At 49.2% G+C, this 22,647-nt stretch overlaps 1 protein-coding gene across 1 annotated transcript in view; it reads left to right on the forward strand.

Moving 5' to 3' along the window:
* Window positions 1-22,647, forward strand: part of MED12L (mediator complex subunit 12L) — a 981,938-nt gene that overhangs the window by 736,068 nt on the left and 223,223 nt on the right. The window contains exons 22-23 of the mRNA XM_073674721.1: window positions 126-353; window positions 14,798-14,939. Of these exons, the coding sequence (XP_073530822.1) occupies window positions 126-353; window positions 14,798-14,939 (370 nt within the window). The remainder of the gene's footprint in view (window positions 1-125; window positions 354-14,797; window positions 14,940-22,647) is intronic.

A 22,647-nucleotide genomic window follows, 5' to 3' on the forward strand; every position in this document is an offset into this window, starting at 1 on the left:
GTTCAGAGATCGGCGTGACACAATGTTATTTCTTAGGTAAACAGTAAGTTACGTTCTACAGTAGAACCAGCCTAATTAATGCTAATAGCAATAACCCTCTTTCTACATTGTTGTGTCCTCTCCAGCAGCGCTTGTTCCAAGGTAAAGCAGACAATATACAGCAGCATACAGCCCTCCAACTCCAATGTGCTGTGGGATCCAGACTTTATGGCAGACTTTATTGAAAACCCTTCTGTTCATAACATTAATCACATGATGCTGGGAAAGATCCTCAGTGAAAATGCTGCAAATCGCTACAGTTTTGTCTGTAATGTCCTCATGAATGTTTGTATGGGGCATCAGGATGCAGAAAGGTAAGATCTGAGCCCATTTGTCTTCATCAAAGCGAATACATTTTTCAATCATTACTAATATATTGAAACATTATCACATTCTCCTGGCCAGTTATAAAAAGTAACAATTGATTTCTATGGAAAATTGTCATAGGCATCTCAAATTTGGAAGTTATTCCCTATCCATTGGCTAGGGGATAACTTCTCGAGCGTTGGAGGTCCATCCACTGGGACCCACACAGATTCAAAGAACTAAGTTGTGAATGGAGTTGGGGTCAATCACTGCCGCTCCTTTATTTTTATGGCAGTGCCAAAGTCCAGCTGAGCATGGCACTGCCAATACCAGAGTCACATGCAGAATGGCGGCACCTGGTGACCGAAGCAGACGTTGCAGGAGGACATCCAAGTGGAGATGGGACAAAGAAAATTAAAAATAAACATAAAAAAATGATTGTTTATAGGAATTTTTATGATGACAGATTATATTTCAGATATTTGTAGATATTCATGGATGTAATCAACGCCAATACCCATGTATAAATATATCAATAATCACAGTTTTCTCTTGCCTTCTAAGGCCTCATTCACGTAACATTTTTTTCACATATGTGTACTTTCTGCATTTTTTGTGCAAAGAACAGATGACCATTATAGTGTATGGTACTGTTCACATGACCATGTTTTTTCATGGACTATGTGTCCGCAAAAAAAATCAAACACCTGTAAAATTTTGAGCTGAGTCACAGATCAAAATCACCCATACAAGTCTAAGGGTCCTTTATAATCATGGACAGCACAAGGACACCATCTGTGTACTGTTTTTAACATTGCAATAGGTAGAAACTTTGCGATTTTTGTTCTGGTGATCAAACACTGATGAATATTGGATCCAAAACACTTATAAAAATCTCTGAAAATCTCACTTTTTTTGTTGCATACGAGAAGATTCACTGATATCTAAATGAGGTCTAACATATTCTCAATGTATTTCCATGCCTGTTACAGCTGTGTTTTTAATTCTTTCTAAACTAAGTACACCCCAGTTCCATTGTGTAGCATCGGCGTCTCTGCCCCCTGCCAGGCAGAGACACCGTCCCACTCACCTTCTCGCTCCCCGCGCTCCCCGCTCTGCGTTCTCCAGCGCTCCTCTTCCTGCTGCCGGCGCGTGCAGCTCCCCGGGCATTCTTAAAGGGGCCGCGCGCGCCGTCCTAAGGAGCCCCGGCCAATAGCCGAGGGTCCTCCCATATATAAGGCACCTCCTCCAAAATGGAGGTGCCCGAGCAATAGTTGTTGCACAGTGTTACTTACCTCTGCTTCAGCCCTCAGGTCCCGCTGCTAGCCTGACTACTAGTCCTGCCAGCCTGTTACCTGCCTGTTACCTGCCTGTTACCTGCCCGGTTCCTGCCATGTCTGCCAGCCCGCTTACCTGGAAGCACCTGCCTGTTACCTGTCTGTTATCTGCCGTGCCTACCTGGAGGCTCCTGCCGTCACTTGCCGTGACCACCTGTCAGCCTACCTAGAGGCTCCAGCCTGTCACCTGCCGTGACCACCTGACAGCCTACCTAGAGGCTCCCGCCTGTCGCCTGCCGTGTCTGTCAGTTCATCCACCAGGACCACTCGTCAGCCTGCCTGCTGTGCCCATCCGCTATACTGGTCAGTCCCAGCCATCTGACCCGTGGGAGTCACCTGCTCTCTTACAAGGTCGTCCCCAGAGTAGCACCTGGTCCCTCGGCTCAGTCCCTCCCAGGTCACGGAGTCGTTAGCCGCCGTACGATCTGGGTCAGTCCGAGTTGATACTTAGTTACGCCCCTCTGGGTCCCTCCTTGCACCGCAGCACAGAGGTTCCACCTCCCGGATCCGTAACAGTTTGCTCGGGCCATGGAACCCAGTGGCCCCCAGGCCCCTTCGCTTGCTGACCTGTACCAGGAGGTTTCTCGTCAGAGATCCCAACAGGAAACCATCCTGACCTACCTGCGGTCTGTCAACACTCACCTGGACATGCTGTCTGTACCACCTGTGTCCGCCTCAAGTCGAGCAACACCCGATCCGGCAGCGCCGCTGCCCACCAATACCACGGCATCCAACCCAGACCTCCGGCTTTCTGCACCTCCTCGTTTTGGAGGCGACCCCGCTCTAGCTCGGGGTTTCATAAACCAGTGCACCCTGCACTTTGAACTTTTGGCATATCAGTTTCCCTACGACCGGGCCAAGGTGGCGTTCATCATGTCTCACCTCACTGGAGAAGCACTGGCATGGCTAAACCCCCTGTGGGAGAGAGGGGATCCCCTGGTGTCCGATCTATCGTCTTTCCTCATTGCTTTCCGGAAAGTCTTCGATGAACCAGGATGTAAATCTTCTACTGCCTCCTCCCTGCTTCGTATCCGCGAAGAGAGTCTCACCGTGGGCCAATATGCCATATGGTTCCGTACCCTCGCTTCTGAGCTTGCCTGGGACGAGGCCCTGGTGTCCATCTTCTGGGAGGGTCTTTCCGGTCGGCTTAAGGACGAGTTAGCCGGTCGGGACATTCCTACCACCCTGGATGACCTGGTGTCGCTAGCTACCCAGATTGACATCCGTTTCCTGGAACGTGCTAAAGAGACTACCCGGGAGCGAAGATTTCCTCGTCTTGCTCCTACTTTCCAGAAGCCTGCCTCTCAATTAGCAACTCCCCGGGCACGCTTGCCCAAACCCATACAGGTCGACCAGACCAAGATGGTCAAATCTCGCCAAGAGTCACGCCGAGCCGAGGGGAGCTGTTTCTACTGTGGCAGTAAGGAGCACTTCATCCATGAAGCCGGGAAACGCCAGTGTCTAGGACCGCTCGGAGAGGTCATCCTAGGCAAAAGTAAACCCTCTCCTTCCCTGACTTTGTCTGTCTCCATCTCCTGGGGAGAGAACCGCTACTTTGAAATTGCGCACCTAGATTCCGGAGCTGCTGGGAACCTCATTTCCCAGTCCCTGGGAAACCTCCAGTCCCACCAAACCTCTGGCTGAACCATTGGCAGTCGCCTCCGTGGATGGAAGACTTCTTCCGGTGACCATCCTGCTCGTCACTGAACCTATAACCCTGCAGGTGGGAATGCTGCACTCTGAGAGGATCTCCTTCCATGTGCTTTCCGGTCTCTCTCACTCCCTATTGCTAGGTCTACCCTGGCTTCAGAAACATGAACCTGTGCTGAATTGGCAATCCGGTGAAGTTCTCCGTTGGGGGCAGGATTGCCCTAAGACCTGCCTGGTACCGGTCCGCCCGGTTCGTCCTCCACTCACCCCGGCTAATCTACCCGGTTTACCGACACCTTACTGGTCCTATGCAGATGTCTTTGACAAAAAGGAAGCAGAGACACTGCCACCTCATAGGCCATATGATTGCCCGATCGACCTGGTACCCGGAGCCACTCCACCCCGTGGGCGTATTTACCCGTTGTCGTCGGCCGAAACCCGGGCCGTGTCGGAGTACATTGAGGAGAATCTGGCTAGGGGATTCATCCGGAAATCTACCTCCCCGGATGGAGCCGGATTCTTCTTCATCAAGAAGAAGGATGGCTCGCTACGTCCCTGTATTGACTATAGAGGACTCAATCAAATCACGGTCAAAAACAAATACCCGCTGCCGCTCATCTCAGAGTTGTTTGACCGCCTTAAGGGCGCCAGGATCTTTTCCAAGCTGGATCTACGTGGGGCGTATAACCTGGTCCGAATCCGTCAAGTAGACAAGTGGAAGATGGTATTCAATACCCGGGACGGTCACTTTGAATGCCGTGTGATGCCCTTCGGTTTCTGCAATGCTCCTGCCGTCTTCCAAGAATTGGTCAACGACATCTTCCGTGATCTTCTTTACTCTTGCGTGGTGGTGTACCTGGACGATATCTTGGTCTTCTCTCCGGATCTTCCCACACACCGGAGGGATGTTTGTCAGGTCCTGCTTAGGCTCAGGCAGAATCACCTCTATGCAAAATTCGAGAAGTGCCTCTTCGAGCAGACCTCTCTTCCATTCCTGGGCTATGTTATCTCCCAGACAGGCCTACGAATGGATCCCGAGAATCTCTCTGCTGTCCTAAAGTGGCCCCGTCCGGAGGGGTTGAAGGCGATTCAGCGATTCCTGGGCTTCGCCAACTACTATTGTCTCTTCATCCCGCACTTATCTTCCCGGACTGCTCCCATATCTGTGCTCACCCGTAAGGGAGCAAATCCCAAGGAATGGGCGCCCGAAGCTGAGGAGGCCTTTCTTTCCTTAAAGCAAGCCTTCTCCTCTGCCCCAGTGTTGCACCGTCCGGACTGCAACAAACAGTTCTACCTGGAGGTGGATGCTTCCTCCTCCTCCTCCGGAGCTGTGCTCACCCAAATGTCTTCATCCGGGAGAATGGTAACCTGCGGCTTCTTCTCCAAACTCTTCTCCTCGTCTGAGCGCAACTACTCCATAGGAGACCAAGAACTGTTAGCCGTTAAATTGGCGCTGGAGGAATGGCGTTACCTGCTTGAAGGCGCTCTATACCTGGTGATCATCTATACGGATCACAAAAACCTGGCTTATCTCCAGAATGCCCAAAGACTCAATCCGCGTCAGGCCCGGTGGTCTTTGTTCTTCGCCCGCTTCGACTTCGTCCTACATTTCCGCCCGGCGGACAAGAATTTATAAAGCCGACGCCTTGTCCCGATCCTTCCTGTCCTCCGATCAAGAGGAGGAGCCTATGCACATCATCGACCCCTCCAAAGTGATGAATGTGGCCCCCTTGGATCTGACTCGTCTTCCACCCGGTAAGACGTTTGTAGCAGTACCAGATCGTGAGAAGGTTCTTCACTGGGGTCATTCATATAAACTAGCTGGTCATGCTGGCCAAAAGAAGACCTTCCTGCTCATTACCCGGCATTACTGGTGGCCTACCCTGCGCAAGGATGTGGTAGACTTCGTCTCGGCCTGTTCGTTCTGTGCCCGCAACAAAGTTCCCAGACACCTTCCAGCCGGTCGCCTCCTGCCTTTTCCCGTACCTGCTGCCCCGTGGCAGTACATTGCCATGGACTTTATTACTGATCTCCCTGTTTCTGCCGGTTGTACAGTCATTTGGGTGGTCGCCAACCGCTTCTCTAAAATGGCTCACTTCATCCCTCTGCCTGGTCTCCCATCTGCATCGGAGCTGGCCAAGGATTTCTTCCATCATATCTTCCGTCACCATGGCCTACCCCTCCACATTGTGTCGGATTGAGGGGTTCAGTTCACCTCACGTTTCTGGAGAGCTACCTGTAAGCTACTGGATGCCACCCTGGATTTCTCCTCCGCCTACCATCCACAGTTCAATGGCCAAGTGGAGCGAATCAACCAAATCCTTACCAGCTACCTCCGGCACTTTGTTAACGCTCACCATACCGATTGGGTGGAGCTCCTACCATGGGCCGAATTCTCCTACAACAACCATGAGAGCAAATCTACTTCTAAATCCCCGTTCTTGGTGGTCTACGGTCAACTTCCCCGGATTCCGTTTCCCATCTCCGCCTCGGTGGACAACCCTGCCGTGGAGGCTCTTGTCAGCGAATTCTCCACCATTTGGGAAAATACTAGGTCCGCACTTCTTCGGTCCTCCGAGCGGATGAAGAGACATGCTGACAAGAGACTTCTGGATCCGCCTCAATTCCGCCCGGGAGATAAAGTCTGTCTCTCTTCCAAACATGTCCGACTCAAAATACCCTCCTATAAGTTGGATCCTCGGTTCATCGGTCCATTTGAAGTTCTTAAACAAATCAAACCAGTGGCCTATAAGTTAAAACTCCCGGCCACCTTACGGATTCCCAACTCCTTCCATGTATCTCTCCTCAAACCAGTTGTGTTTAACTCTTTTTCCAACAATCCAGGTACTCCCCCTGCTCCGGTTTCCGCTGAGGACGTTTTTGAAGTAGAGAACATTCTGGCCTCTAAGAGGGTAAGAGGAAAGACCCTTTTTCTAGTGGATTTGAAGGGGTTTTGCCCAGAGGAGAGAACTTGGGAACCCAGGGAGAACATTCATGCCCCGCTTCTCCTTGAAAAAATTTTTTCTGGCCTAAAAAAGAGGGGGCGTAAAGGGGGGGGGGGGGTACTGTAGCATCGGCATCTCTGCCCCCTGCCAGGCAGAGACGCCGTCCCACTCACCTCCTCACTCCCCGCGCTCCCCGCTCTGCGTTCTCCAGCGCTCCTCTTCCTGCTGCCGGTGCGGCAGCTCCCCGGGCACTGTGCTTAGGGTGCGCACGTGCTCCCTCCCTCTTAAAGGGGCCGCGCGTGCCGTCCTAAGGAGTACCCGGCCAATAGCCGAGGGTCCTCCCATATATAAGGCACCTCCTCCAAAATGGAGGTGCCCGAGCAATAGTTGTTGCACAGTGTTACTTACCTCTGCTTCAGCCCTCAGGTCCCGCTGCTAGCCTGACTACTAGTCCTGCCAGCCTGTTACCTGCCTGTTACCTGCCTGTTACCTGCCTGTTACCTGCCCGGTTCCTGCCATGTCTGCCAGCCCGCTTACCTGGAAGCACCTGCCTGTTACCTGTCTGTTATCTGCCGTGCCTACCTGGAGGCTCCTGCCGTCACTTGCCGTGACCACCTGTCAGCCTACCTGGAGGCTCCAGCCTGTCACCTGCCGTGACCACCTGACAGCCTACCTAGAGGCTCCCGCCTGTCGCCTGCCGTGTCTGCCAGTTCATCCACCAGGACCACTCATCAGCCTGCCTGCTGTGCCCATCCGCTATACCGGTCAGTCCCAGTCATCTGACCCGTGGGAGTCACCTGCTCTCTTACAAGGTCGTCCCCAGAGTAGCACCTGGTCCCTCGGCTCGGTCCCTCCCAGGTCACGGAGTCGTTAGCCGCCGTACGATCTGGGTCGGTCCGAGTTTATACTTAGTTACGCCCCTCTGGGTCCCTCCTTGCACCGCAGCACAGAGGTTCCACCTCCCGGATAAGTAACACATTGCTATCTTAAAGGGTTGCTTTGTGGACATTTTTTTCTTAAATGCATGGATCTGGAGACAAAAATCATTTTGCAATTGTAAAATTGCAATTTGCAATTTTTATAAAACTTATACCATTTGGCTTTCTAAAGCTTCTTGTTTCTCTGCACAATAATCTTTGATGTGGTTTGTGGTCATAAATCTGCTGAGAGGAGCTCAGAAAAAGAAAAAACTGAGTAGAAACTCTCCATTAGACCATCATAGTGGGTTGACCGATGGATTCTTACTCAACTCATTCTACTGCCAGCATTACTACAACACAGGGGTTATAAAAGGCAAGTGTTGCAATTTTTTTGATGAAACCCAAGTGCAAAAAATTTTTTTAGCCCCAAGTAAATGCATTTAAGTAAAATAGATAAATAAATAAATGAATAAATAAATAAATTGTCCTCCATAGTGGACAACCCCTATAAGCAAATGTATTTGGGTTTCAGCATATTACACTACAATAACATCACTAGGGAAAATGCCTGTATAAATAACTGAACTGCAATAGAAGTAAATAGCAATGTTAGCGAAAGTTTATGTCAAGTTTATGATTAAGTCTATCAAATAGTGAGCAAGAAGTGCAGCACTTACAGGCTCTTTCCAAAAAAGCTTGCAAGCGTTGCTCTGAAGCTGGCTGGATCCCTCAATTCAGTGTCACTGCTGTCACTGCACTGCTCTGATGCAGCAAAGACAAAGAGTGTTACCACCCTCCACAATGCAAGTAATGCTACCCCCTTCATACAGCACAATAAACACCTTCAACCATCCTTAGAGCAATTCTACTAGTTACATAGAACCCATAATCAAAACTGTGTAGAAAAAAAATAAGGCTTGGCACAGTCAAAATGCTAAGGACTCATGAATAGCAGGACTCGCCCTCTGGCTAGTGGAACTGGTGGTACTCTACTTTCAAACTTTAGTTTAAATAGTAATGCAGTGGGTGAAATAAATATTGAACACAGCACCAATTTTCTAAGTAAATATATCTCTAAAGGTGCTATTGACATGCGATTCTTACCAGATGTCGGTAACAACTGATCCAATCCACACAGGCAAAGAAATCAAACCATAGATGTCCAAAATTAAATTATGTGTAATAATGAGAAATGACAGTGGGAAAAATACTGAATACATGAAAAAAGAGAGGTGCAAAAAGCCATGGAAAGTATTGACACCAGCTGAAATTTATCAGTGATAAGAAAGCAATTCTGCCACTTAGTGAAAAATAATATCAGCTGGCTCAACTGATGGCCTATAAAAAGGTCTCATTACCAAGGTGCCACACAAAAAACATCTCATCATGGGTAAAACCAGTGAGCTGTCTCAATACCTTTGTAACCTTATTGTTGCAAAACAATTCCACTCCTGCACTATTTGGCGACCTGGAGTAGCTGTCATAGACAGTTTTGTAATGAAATACCAATTAGGTTTTGTGGAAACTTTGTGAACAATTTCTCTGTCTGTTTTTTTGATCGCATACCATTCTCAACATGATTACGTACAAATGACTATAGTTGACTTTTATATTTATGACAAAACCAAAAAAATGAGCCAGAGCATATGTTTGCATAAGTGCAATGCATAAGTGTGCATTCACACTGTGGCCATTTAAAAAAGAGAACCTAAAGTAAAAGCAAAATGAGCAAATACCCTGTAGTAAATAAATTAATAAATAGCAATGGTAGATATAAATAACATAGGGAACTTAGTTAACATTATTTTGATCAAAAAATAGTAAAAGCCATACCACCGCAACAAGGTGTACCCAACTCTTGTAGTCCACCTCACTATGTGTCAGCAGACTCAGACCCAACTGTTCAGACACCTGCCAGTGGAAGGCTATATAAACAAAATGGACAGCCGAAAAAGTGGCAGCCATGCCTCTGTTTGTACAGAGTACAAAAAAGCTAAAACAAAACCAAAAAATGAGCCGGAGCATATGTTGGTATAAGTGCAATACATAGGTGTGGTTATTTACATTTACTATTACTATTTGTTCATTTACTTACTACAGGGTATTTGCTCATTTTGTTTTTATCTTAGGTTTAATATTTAGAAGTAGAATATTTTGGTAGTAGAGTGTCTGTGGTATTATTTAATTAACTAAGTACTTTGACGTTGTAATATTCTTTGGAAAGTAGCATAGTATTAACTCCTTTATCTGCTTGACAAAATACTACATCATTCATAGAACCAAGTTTTTTCAATGCTACTGATTCTCTGTGAGTAAGGTCAGGAGTCAATTCAGGGTATAAAAGTGCTTGAACTTCCTTTAATACCTGCTCAAAAATAGATCAATTGCATTAGGCTCTTATATTGGAGGCATATACAGTGCTGGCCAAAAGTATTGGCACCCCTGCAATTCTGTCAGATAATACTCAGTTTCTTCCTGAAAATGATTGCAATCACAAATTCTTAGGTATTATTCTCTTCATTTAATTTGTCTTCAATGAAAAAAACACAAAAAGAATTGTCCTAAAGCCAAATTGGATATAATTCCACACCAAACCTAAAAAAGGGGGTGGACAAAAGTATTGGCACCCTTTGAAAAATCATTTGATGCTTCTCTAATTCGTGTAATTAACAGCACCTGTAACTTACCTGTAGCACCTAACAGGTGTTGGCAATAACTAAATCACACTTGCAGCCAGTTAACATGGATTAAAGTTGACTCAACCTCTGTCCTGTGTCCTTGTGTGTACCACATTGAGCATGGAGAAAAGAAAGAAGACCAAAGAACTGTCTGAGGACTTGAGAAACCAAATTGTGAGGAAGCATGAGCAATCTCAAGGCTACAAGTCCATCTCCAAAGACCTGAATGTTCCTGTGTCTTCCGTGCGCAGTGTCATCAAGAAGTTTAAAGCCCATGGCACTGTGGCTAACCTCCCTAGATGTGGACGGAAAAGAAAAATTGACGAGAGATTTCAATGCAAGATTGTGCGGATAGTGGATAAAGAACCTCGACTAACATCCAAACAAGTTCAAGCTGCCCTGCAGTCCGAGGGTACAACAGTGTCAACCCGTACTATCCGTCGGCGTCTGAATGAAAAGGGACTGTACGGTAGGATACCCAGGAAGACCCCACTTCTTACCCCGAGACATAAAAAAGCCAGGCTGGAGTTTGCCAAAACTTACCTGAGAAAGCCTAAAACGTTTTGGAAGAATGTTCTCTAGTCAGATGAGACAAAAGTAGAGGTTTTTGGGAAAAAGCATCAACATAGAGTGTACAGGAAAAAAAAAGAGGCATTCAAAGAAAAGAACACGGTCTCTACAGTCAAACATGGCGGAGGTTCCCTGATGTTTTGGGGTTGCTTTGCTGCCTCTGGCACTGGACTGCTTGACCGTGTGCATGGCATTATGAAGTCTGAAGACTACCAACAAATTTTGCAGCATAATGTAGGGCCCAGTGTGAGAAAGCTGGGTCTCCCTCAGAGGTCATGGGTCTTCCAGCAGGACAATGACCCAAAACACACTTCCAAAAGCACTATAAAATGGTTTGAGAGAAAGCACTGGAGACTTCTAAGGTGGCCAGCAATGAGTCCAGACCTGAATCCCATAGAACACCTGTGGAGAGATCTCAAAATGGCAGTTTGGAGAAGGCACCCTTCAAATATCAGGGACCTGGAGCAGTTTGCCAAAGAAGAATGGTCTACAATTCCGGCAGAGCATTGTAAGAAACTCATTGATGGTTACCGGAAGCGGTTGTTCGCAGTTATTTTGGCTAAAGGTTGTGCAACCAAGTATTAGGCTGAGGGTGCCAATACTTTTGCCAGCCCTTTTTTGGAGTTTTGTGTGAAATGATCAATGATTTGATTTTTGCTTCATTCTCTTTTGTGTTTTTTCCTTGCAAGCAAATTAAATGAAGAGAATAATACCAAAGAATTTGTGATTGCAATCATTTTCAGGAAGAAACTGAGTATTATCAGACAGAATTGCAGGGGTGCCAATACTTTTGGCCAGCACTGTAAGAGGTTTTAATACCTCCTTAAAAGGATTCAAATTCTATCATATCTCGATGTAAATAGCTAAAAGAATCTACATTCTTGAGGCTCAATAATGTGGTGGCGTCTTAGGCAATGGTGGCTGTAGAGGATAATGGCAAACTGAAACTTAAGGGGTCCAACACTCTAGGAACCTCACCAGGGAAGAGGGAAATTTCATGAAATGCCATGGTATGAAAAGATTTAAACAAATTTTAGTTTTCTTATTCCTTTAAAGGAAACCTGTCAGCAGGAATATCCATGTTAAAGGGAACCTGTCATGTTATTTGTATCATGTAAACTGTCCCCAGGTTGTTGTTAGTGATGCCATGTGCATCACTAACATAATTTTTTCATGAAAATCGACAATATAATGATATGTCCAAAACAAGTTATATCTTACTTGCTCGTTCAGTCATAGGGGTGTTCTTCACTGCATTCAGTTATGATGGTCGCCGCCTACTCAATTTGAATTCTCTCCCCGTGTTTGCGGCGACGTCACCTGAATCCTTGCATTCAAATTCCGCACTTGTGCACTGTGTACTCTGAGCCAAACTTGTGCGGGCCCATCCTCGGCCCCTTTCTGTAATAATGTCCTCCATCCTGAGCCCCTTTCTGTAATAATGTCCTCCATCCCGGCTCTTTATTTAATAATATTTCCCATCCTGGGCCCCAATGAGTTATAATGTCCCCCATCCTGCCGCTGTTCTGCAGCACAGAAAAAACCTCTTCTTACTAGTCTGCGCTCCAACGACAAGCAACGTCCTCTTGCTGCTCAATATTATGCACACGGGGATGGGATGTGATGTCATGCACGCTGAGGTCAGCTGCCAACCTCTGATGGCGGTTGACATTTTAATTATTGCAATGCAGGGAAACCGTGGCTTTCTGCATCGCAATACATTTCAACTGAATATGCATCCTCGGTGCTGTTACTGGCGGGCCTCCTCTGCATCCACGATTGGTCGGCCCTGACCTCAGTGCCCCAGGGCCCACCAGAAGATTCTTCAGTTTCACTGCAGGTTGGTCCAAACCAATGCAGATCTTTGTAGTATAATTTGACAGTGCCCTCCTAACGTGGTACTGACGCGCCCCTGGGCCTGTGTCGCGCAGCGTTGAGCACGCGGGAGCTTACCCGGAGCCGGATCTCTTGAGGGTTGTAGTCTCGTGGCGGTGATCCGGTCCGTGCCCAGGGAGTCAGACTAAGTGGCGCTGTATCAGCGGTAGATGATGGACGACTACGCCACCCGTTGAATGCAGCTATGGAGCTGCCGCTGCAGGGCAGACCGCTGAGGCCGGTGGAAGGATGGTGCAGCGTGGATGGTATAACCCCCAACGGGAGGGGTATGGCCTCAGGGCAGCCGACGTGGATGATGGGGGTAGCAGGAACCACTCAGAGACGATGCGGTGTAGTTCATGGTCTTTACTGGTGACAAGGATAGACCCTCCCGGAGTACTGGCTAGCGGTTGGGGCCTGGTCAGTCCTTGAGCAGATGGGATCTCCCCTGGCCAGGCGGAGTTGTAGGCCTCCCAAACTAACGATACTCTTCTGGCTACCTTGCTAGAAGCGAGTATAAGTAGCCCACGTCCCTGAGTGTACCGTGTGGTGCTCACCCGTATGGCCGGTGACTCGGGGCCTTCTAGTAGCTTCCGCTCCACGACGGCGGTGCTGGTCCCATGCGTGTGACCGTGCCTTCGGGTTTCTTGGCCAGAGGACCTGAAATCCCCTGCCTGACGGATTCTGCTGCTGGGTAGGAGTTAGTCCCTACAGCCTCGGACTCCGGGTCCGGTAAGAAATCTTCTCAGTCAGGGCGAGCTCTGCAGCTGCCAGCCCCTGACTCTTTGTAACACTGCTCCCACAGAGCTCCTGTTGTTTCTTCCTATGCTGCTTCTCTTCTCTACTTCTGGCATGGCCCAGGAGCTGGGCCCAGCCGGGGCCACAGCTCCCTGTCAGCCCTCCTGGCTGAACTCTCCCTCTGAACTCCCTAACCCTGCCTCAGCCCCAGGTTTATATAGGGGAAGTCCTTCCCCTCCCAGGACTGGGCAGGAGGTGTGGCATGCATAGGATTCCTGACCAAGAGACCTCCCACCTGCTCTCAGACATAACACTGCCGTTACTGTGGAAACCAGACCCCTGGGGTGCCACAGTACTATTGTGGGTTTTCAAAGTCTTTTGAAAATCATGACAAAACCACAACATTTTTCAGTTTCAACATTTTTTTGACCAAGATATTAGCATTTTACCTTAATTTTCTGACAAGTCAAAGATTGAGAATTTCTGTGCTATGGCACCACGGTATTGATAAAAAAGTACCGTATTTTTCCATAAGATTATAAGACGCACCCGAATATAAGATGCACCCAGGTTTGGGTGGCAGAAAGTGGAAAAAAAATATTAATATTTAAACTACACTATGATGTAAAGATGTGGAGGGGGAAATGTCACTATTGTTGGTGGTCTACAGTTGCGCTTCTTTTTAAATGCTCTAGGGTAGAAGAGGGGGGTAATGATTTATTTTAAAGTGGTAGAAGTATTAGGAGGGTTGTACTAAAAAATAAAGGGCATTATATACAGTCCCCATAGTGACATAACCAGGTCTCAATACAGTTTACTTTGGTTTTCTTGTACCAAAGTTCATAAAGAGCACAAGTACATTTATTGTGGATCAACTATGTGCTTAATGTCATGCATGTGCAATGTCTTTCATTTATGCCACTTACACTTCTAATACACAATTTAGCCATCTGTACAACTTATTATCTACATGTGACAATTTTATTTTTTATATGCAAATTGTCTCTTCAGAGAGGAAGAGGACTAGAACTCTAGCGCCACCTATAGGAAGTAGCAATCCTAAAAGTCAATATCGACCCTTTAACGAGCCTTGTCACATGACTTAAGATAAAAGCCAAACCAGAATCTCAATTTGCAGTTTTATTTTTCTTCAACCTGTGCACCAAAGATCCCTTCCATTAACCCTCATGTTGAGGAACGCTTTACCTAACCTGCCAGCAAGCGCAGCTTAGTCTCCTGCTCAGCATTAATAACACAGATCGAGAGAACTACGCAGTTGATTATCTCAGGCGTAGGAGCACAGCGCTTATGAATGCTCTACCATTTTATTTAAGGAAGCACTCAGTCAGTAGCTCTTTTACTGACTGCGGACTATAAGACGCAAACAAAAACTGCAGCAAAAAAATGCAAGTAACCTAATTGAGTTAATTGGTGAAGAAATGCCGCAGAAAATCTGCCCAATCAAAAATGCAACAAATGTACATTGTGGGAATTTAACCTTATAGTTCTAAAAGATATGCAACGTTCACACTTGTATTTTTTCTTGCATTATAGTTTTTGCTGTGCTGATGTCGATAGTCTATGATATCAATCTTTTCATTTGGTCACTAATTGACCTCAGTGTCATGAAACGTGATGTGAATACACAATGAACCTCCACCTCTGCAGCTCATGATTCATAGGTCATTATTGCTTTGCTATCCAATTAGCAGCATTAATGTATTTTCTCATTTCTATAGGATCAATGATATATCTAACCTGTGTGCTGAGCTGACCGCCTGCTGTACAATATTGAGCTCAGAATGGCTGGGCGTGCTGAAGGCTCTCTGCTGCTCCTCCAATCACGTATGGGGCTTCAATGATCTACTCTGCAGTGTGGACGTAAGTGACATTTTACCAATATGTAGATCAATCTCTCTATATACAGGTAACAACCTAAATCAAAACAAAACAAAAAATGAGCAGGAACATATGTTGGTTTAAGTGCAATGCATAGGTGTACATTTACTCTGTGGCCATTTAGCAGATAAAACCTAAAATTAAAACAACGTGAGCAAATATCCTGTACTAAGTAAATGAATAAATAGCAATAGTACAGTACATGTAAATAACAATGAGTACTGAGTTAACACTTTTGTCCAAAAAAGCATTAATGCCATCCCACCACAACAAGCTGTACCCAATCGGGATGGTACATATCGCTTGTAGTTCACTTCACTATGTGTCAACAGACATCAAAATAGATAAGGGAAGAGCTTCACGGGGTCCTGACTGTTCAGACACCTGCCTGTGGAAAGCTATATAAACAAAATGAACAGCCCCAAAAAGGGGAGCCACGCTACTATATATACAAAGTGCAAAAAAAACTTAAACAAAAAAATTGAGCAAGAGCTTATGTTGGCTTAAGTACAATGCATAGGTGTACATTCACACTGTGGCCATTTAGCAGACAGAATCTAAGATAAAAGGTAAGGGTGCTTTGACATTGCGTTCTGTGTCCCCGTCGGGACATATGTCCTAAAATTCCCCGCAAAACGGGATCCGGATTTATGCTGTGATGGGGGCCATATACCGCAATGATGATGGCAGAGCGAACGTGAGCTCTGCCGTGCACTTTTTTTGGGAGTGTACGTCCCCAGGGGGCGGACACTGAGACGTAGCAGCCTACCCTTTTGTTATTCAGGAGATTATCTGCTGTCAGGGGAGTAGTCTGTCAGTGGCTTTCTGGTCTCTTAATTAGTAAAAACACAACTTTAAAATTGGACTTCTTTTTATGCCATCAAATGGGGGTGTGGGTACTGATTGTATAGAAACTGTGTTAAAGCGCACATGATCAGATTGAGCTTGCATTCAGTGCCCCTTAGGATTGCCAAGTTGACTTTTCAGTTTTTCTAGACAAAGTATTAAAATATCATGGACAGACAATATTTTTTAAGGACACATTGGAAAACTATAATAAATCATCATGATTATAGTGATCCGTGTCTACAGCCCATAATTTTGATCTGAGGACATTAGCTCTACTGTAAACTGTAAAATGATGATAATTACAGTCAAAATAAGCTGTATAAGTTTCTTCAGTTTCAAAAATATCATGGCCGCTTTAAATCTTTTTTTTCAGACATGGCAAAAAAGTGTCCTTTTTTTACGGAATGTCCTGGAATTTCTGTAATTCTACTGCCCATTGCATAATTAAAGGGATTTTCCCACAAACAAACTACCGTACATTGAAATCAATAGATCTTGGAATAATAATAAGTTCCACAATTGAATGTGTGTAACGGGTCTGGGAGGCGGAACCTCTGAGCTACTATACAAGGGGGCGGTCCCTGTAAGGGAGCGGGTGGCGACCAGGCAGGCAGTCACAGCAGGTGACCGGGACAGTCTCTGGGTGAACGGGCAGATGGTCACGGCAAGTGACCGGGACAGTCTCTGGAAGAACGGGCAGGAGATCACGGCAAGTGACTGGGGCAGTCTCTGGGTGAACGGGCAGATGATCACGGCAAGTGACCGGGACAGTCTCTGGGTGAACGGGCAGATGGTCACGGCAAGTGACCGGGGCAGTCTCTGGGTAAAGGGTTGGTACGACCTGTGGCGGCTGATGGTAGACTTGAGCTCCCAGGTGAGCAGGCGAGAGTCTCTGGATAAACGGGTGGTCACAGCAGGTGACGGCGGAGCCTCCAGGAAGACCAACAGACAGGCGGCAGATGAGCGCTCCCAGATGAGCGGGCGAGAGTCTCTGGATAAGCGGGTGGTCACAGCACGTGACGGCAGAGCCTCCAGGTAGGCTAACGGACAGGCAGCAGATGAGCGCTCCCAGGTGAGCGGACAGGAGTCACTGGACAGGCAGGTGGTCACAGCACGTGACGGCGGAGCCTCCAGGTAGGCTAGCAGGCAGGTAGCAGATGTGCGCTCCCAGGTGAGCGGGCAAGCTGGTCCATAGACAGACTGACAGGAGTTGGAAGGCAGACCGTCGGACCTCAGGCAAGCAGGCAGGTAGCTGAAGTGCGCTCCCAGGTGAGCGGGCAAGCAGGTCCTTAGACAGACTGACAGGAGTTGTAAGGCAGACCGTCGGACCTCAGGCTAGCAGGCAGGTAGCGGAATATCAGGCAGGAAAAGACAGCAGGCTGGCAGGAATCTGGCAGGTATCTGGCAGGTAACTGGCAACGGGACCTGAGGGCTGAAGCAGAGTAGTGAACAGTGCAACAACATTGCTCGGGCACCTCCATTTTGGAGGAGGTGCCTTATATATGGTGAAGTCCTCCGGCCATTGGCCGGGGACTCCTTAGGACGGCGCGCGCGGCCCCTTTAAGAGGGAGGGAGAGCGCGCGCCCTAAGCACAGTGGCCGGGAAGGAGCGCGCGCTGCCAGCAGAGCGGGAGGAGGACGCCGGGCACGGAGCAGGGAGGTGAGGGGAACAGCGTCCCTGCCTAGCAGAGGGCAGGGACGCCGGCGCTACAGTACCCCCCCCTTTAGGCCCCCCCTTTTTTAGGCCAGACAGAAATTTAGCTAGGATGAGAGGGGCATGGATGTTCTCCCGGGGCTCCCACGTTCTCTCCTCAGGACCAAACCCCTTCCAATCTACTAGAAAAAAGGTCTTTCCTCTTACCCTTTTGGTGGCAAGAATGTTCTCTACCTCAAACTCGTCCTCAGCAGAAACCGGAGCAGGAGGCGTACCTGTAGACTTGGAAAAAGAGTTAAGTACCACAGGTTTGAGGAGAGATACATGGAAGGAGTTAGGGATCCGTAAATTGGCCGGGAGTTTCAATTTATAGGCCACCTGGTTGATCTGACTGATGACCTCCAGGGGACCGATGAACCGAGGCCCTAACTTGTAAGAAGGTATCTTGAGTCGGACATATTTAGATGAGAGCCAGACTTTATCTCCGGGACGAAATTGTGGAGGATCCAGGCGTTTTTTGTCAGCGTGTCTTTTCATCCGTTCGGACGACTGAAGGAGTGCGGATCGGGTACTCTCCCAAATGGAGGAAAATTTGCTAACGAGAGATTCCGCAGCCGGGTTGTCCACAGAGGTGGAGACAGGAAAAGGAATCCGAGGATGCTGACCGAAGACTACAAAAAACGGGGATTTGGAGGAGGATTCGCTCTCGTGATAATTATAAGAGAACTCGGCCCATGGTAGGAGATCCACCCAGTCAGAATGATGGGCATTAACGAAGTGTCGGAGGTAACTGGTCAGGTTCTGATTGATCCGCTCCACTTGACCATTGGACTGTGGGTGGTAAGCGGAAGAGAAGTCCAGGGTGACATCTAGCAGTTTACAAGTGGCTCTCCAGAAGCGTGAGGTGAACTGTACCCCACGATCCGACACGATGTGGAGGGGCAGGCCATGAAGACGAAAGATGTGATGAATAAAGTCTTTAGCTAGCTCGGGTGCAGACGGGAGGCCTGGCAGGGGAACGAAATGAGCCATCTTGGAGAAGCGGTCAGCGACCACCCAAATGACCGTACAACCGGCAGAGACTGGGAGGTATGTTATAAAGTCCATTGCTATATGCTGCCAGGGGGCAGCAGGTACTGGGAGCGGAAGGAGGCGACCGGCTGGCAGATGTCTCGGAACCTTGTTGCGGGCGCAGGACACACAGGCAGAAACAAAGTCTATTACGTCCTTGTGCAGGGTAGGCCACCAGTAGTGCCGGGTAATAAGCTGGAGGGTCTTTTTCTGACCGGCATGGCCAGCTAGTTTAGACGAGTGACCCCAGTGAAGGATCTTCTCCCGATCAGGTACTGATACGAACGTCTTTCCGGGAGGGAGACGATTTAGACTCACGGGAGCCACCTGCATTACTCTGGCGGGATCGATGATGTGTTTCGGATCTTCCTCGAGATCAGACACCAGAAAGGATCGAGACAAGGCGTCCGCCTTGACGTTTTTGTCAGCCGGGCGAAAATGAAGAACAAAATCAAAGCGAGCAAAAAACAAGGACCACCGGGCTTGGCGCGGGTTAAGTCTCTGGGCATGCTGGAGGTAAGCCAAGTTCTTGTGGTCAGTGTAAATTATTACCGGGTGAAGAGCCCCCTCGAGCAGGTAACGCCACTCCTCCAATGCCAGTTTGATGGCCAATAACTCTCGGTCTCCTATGGAATAATTGCGTTCAGAGGAGGAGAAGAGTTTAGAGAAGAAGCCGCAAGTTACCATCCTCCCGGAAGATGATTTTTGAGTAAGTACCGCTCCGGCTCCAGAGGAGGAGGCGTCAACTTCCAGGAAGAACTGCTTGTTGCCGTCCGGGCGATGCAGCACCGGGGCGGAAGAGAAGGCCTGTTTTAAGGAAAGAAAGGCCTCCTCTGCTTCGGGCGGCCACTCTTTGGGATTAGTACCCTTACGGGTGAGCGCGGAAATTGGGGCAGTCCGGGAAGAGAAGTGTGGTATGAAGAGGCGGTAGTAGTTGGCGAAGCCCAGGAACCGCTGAATGGCCTTCAACCCCTCCGGTCGAGGCCATTTCTCGATGGCAGACAATTTCTCTGGATCCATTCGTAGGCCGGTCTGAGAAATAATGTAGCCCAAAAACGGAAGCGAGGTCTGCTCAAAGAGGCACTTCTCGTATTTAGCGAAGAGGTGATTCTGCCTGAGCCTGAGCAGGACCTGACGAACGTCCCTCCGGTGAGTCTGGAGATCCGGAGAGAAGACCAAGATGTCGTCCAGGTACACCACTACGCAGGAGTAGAGAAGGTCCCGGAAGATGTCATTGACCAACTCTTGAAAGACGGCAGGAGCGTTACAGAGACCAAAGGGCATTACCAGATATTCATAGTGGCCGTCCCGGGTGTTGAATGCCGTCTTCCATTCATCCCCCTGACGGATACGAACCAGGTTGTACGCCCCACGAAGGTCCAGTTTGGTGAAGATTCTAGCCCCTCTCAGACGATCAAATAACTCCGGAATGAGCGGAAGGGGGTACTTATTGTTCACCGTGATCTGGTTAAGACCTCTATAGTCTATACAGGGACGGAGAGAGCCGTCCTTCTTTTTTACGAAGAAGAAGCCTGCTCCCTCCGGGGAGGTAGATTTCCGGATGAATCCCCTGGCCAGATTCTCCTCAATATATTCGGACATCGACCGGGTCTCAGCAGCGGATAATGGATAAATACGCCCACGGGGAGGAGTAGTACCGGGTAACAAGTCGATAGGGCAGTCGTATGGTCTATGAGGGGGTAGTGTCTCTGCTTCCTTTTTATTAAAGACATCAGCATAAGACCAATAAGGAATCGGAAGTCCAGGTAGATTAGTTGGGGTAGGAGAAGGACGGACGGGATGAACGGGAACCAGACAGGTCTTATGGCAGTCCTGTCCCCAGCGAAGGACTTCTCCGGTCTGCCAGTCAAGCACGGGTGCATGTCTCTGGAGCTAAGGTAGACCTAGCAGGAGGGCGTGAGAGAGTCCAGGCAGAACATGAAAGGAGATACTCTCAGAATGCAGCATTCCCACCTGCAGAGTAATGGATTCGGTGATGAGTTGGATGGGGTGTGGTAAGAGACCCCCATCCACGGCAGCAACAGACAAGGGTACAGCCAGAGGTTTGGTGGGGATGCGGTATCTCTCTACCAGGGACTGTGAAATAAGATTCCCGGCTGCTCCAGAGTCCAGTTGGGCTAGTTCGAAATAACGGTTCTCCCCGCAGACGATTGAAACTGACAGCAGCAGAGATGGAGAGGATTTATTCTTGTCTAGGTCGACCTCTCTGAGCGAACCTAGACACAGGCGTTTCCCGACCTCTCTGGGCAGGCACGGATCCGGTGCTCCTTACTGCCACAGTAGAAGCAGCTCCCCTCGGCACGGCGTAAGTCCTGACGGGTTTTGACCATCTTGGTCTGGTCGACCTGCATAGGCTCAGGAGAGTGTACCTGGGGAGAGACGGAGGGAGTGACGGGTTTCTGAAAAGTAGGAGCTAGACATGGAAACCTCCTCTCACGGGTGACCTCTTTGGCACGCTCCTGGAACCGTAGGTCAATCCGGGTGGCAAGAGTTATTAGGTCATCGAGAGTGGTAGGAACTTCCCGACCGGCAAGTTCATCTTTAATACGGCCGGACAGACCCTCCCAGAAGACGGATACCAGAGCGTCGTTATCCCAGGCCAGCTCCGAGGCAAGGGTACGGAACCGTATGGCATATTGGCCCATGGTGAGACTTCCCTGACGGAGGCGTAGCAGAGATGATGCGGATGAGGTCTTCCGTCCGGGTTCGTCGAAGACTTTCCGGAAAGCCGTGAGGAAGGCAGGCAAGTCGGACACCAGGGGGTCTCCTCTCTCCCAAAGAGGATTTAGCCAGGCCAGGGCCTCCCCGGTGAGATGGGACATGAAGAAGGCAATTTTGGCCCGGTCGGAGTTAAACTGGTGGGACAATAGTTCAAAGTGCAGGGTGCACTGATTAATGAAGCCCCGAGCCTGGGCGGAGTCACCTCCGAAGCGAGGAGGTGCAGAAAGCCGGGGTCCGGGGTAGGATACCATGATATTGGTGGGCAGCGGAGCTGCCGGGTTGCGAGTCATGGCACTGGCGGTGGTTGCTGGTGGAGCAGTCAGAGTGTCCAGGCGAGAATTGACATTCCGCAGGTGACCCAGGATGGACTCCTGTTGGGACCTCTGACGGGACAGTTCATGACAGAGGTCCGAGAGCGAGGGAGCTTGGGTGCCACCGGGTTCCATGGCCCGAGCAAACTGTAACGGGTCTGGGAGGCGGAACCTCTGAGCTACTATACAAGGGGGCGGTCCTTGTAAGGGAGCGGGTGGCGACCAGGCAGGCAGTCACAGCAGGTGACCGGGACAGTCTCTGGGTGAACGGGCAGATGGTCACGGCAAGTGACCGGGACAGTCTCTGGAAGAACGGGCAGGAGATCACGGCAAGTGACTGGGGCAGTCTCTGGGTGAACGGGCAGATGATCACGGCAAGTGACCGGGACAGTCTCTGGGTGAACGGGCAGATGGTCACGGCAAGTGACCGGGGCAGTCTCTGGGTAAAGGGTTGGTACGACCTGTGGCGGCTGATGGTAGACTTGAGCTCCCAGGTGAGCAGGCGAGAGTCTCTGGATAAACGGGTGGTCACAGCAGGTGACGGCGGAGCCTCCAGGAAGACCAACAGACAGGCGGCAGATGAGCGCTCCCAGATGAGCGGGCGAGAGTCTCTGGATAAGCGGGTGGTCACAGCACGTGACGGCAGAGCCTCCAGGTAGGCTAACGGACAGGCAGCAGATGAGCGCTCCCAGGTGAGCGGACAGGAGTCACTGGACAGGCAGGTGGTCACAGCACGTGACAGCGGAGCCTCCAGGTAGGCTAGCAGGCAGGTAGCAGATGTGCGCTCCCAGGTGAGCGGGCAAGCTGGTCCATAGACAGACTGACAGGAGTTGGAAGGCAGACCGTCGGACCTCAGGCAAGCAGGCAGGTAGCTGAAGTGCGCTCCCAGGTGAGCGGGCAAGCAGGTCCTTAGACAGACTGACAGGAGTTGTAAGGCAGACCGTCGGACCTCAGGCTAGCAGGCAGGTAGCGGAATATCAGGCAGGAAAAGACACCAGGCTGGCAGGAATCTGGCAGGTATCTGGCAGGTAACTGGCAACGGGACCTGAGGGCTGAAGCAGAGT

This window comes from Phyllobates terribilis, unplaced genomic scaffold, assembly GCF_046119375.1.
Source record: "Phyllobates terribilis strain yellow unplaced genomic scaffold, ASM4611937v1 Scaffold_3__8_contigs__length_932513732, whole genome shotgun sequence".
NCBI lineage: Eukaryota > Metazoa > Chordata > Amphibia > Anura > Dendrobatidae > Phyllobates > Phyllobates terribilis.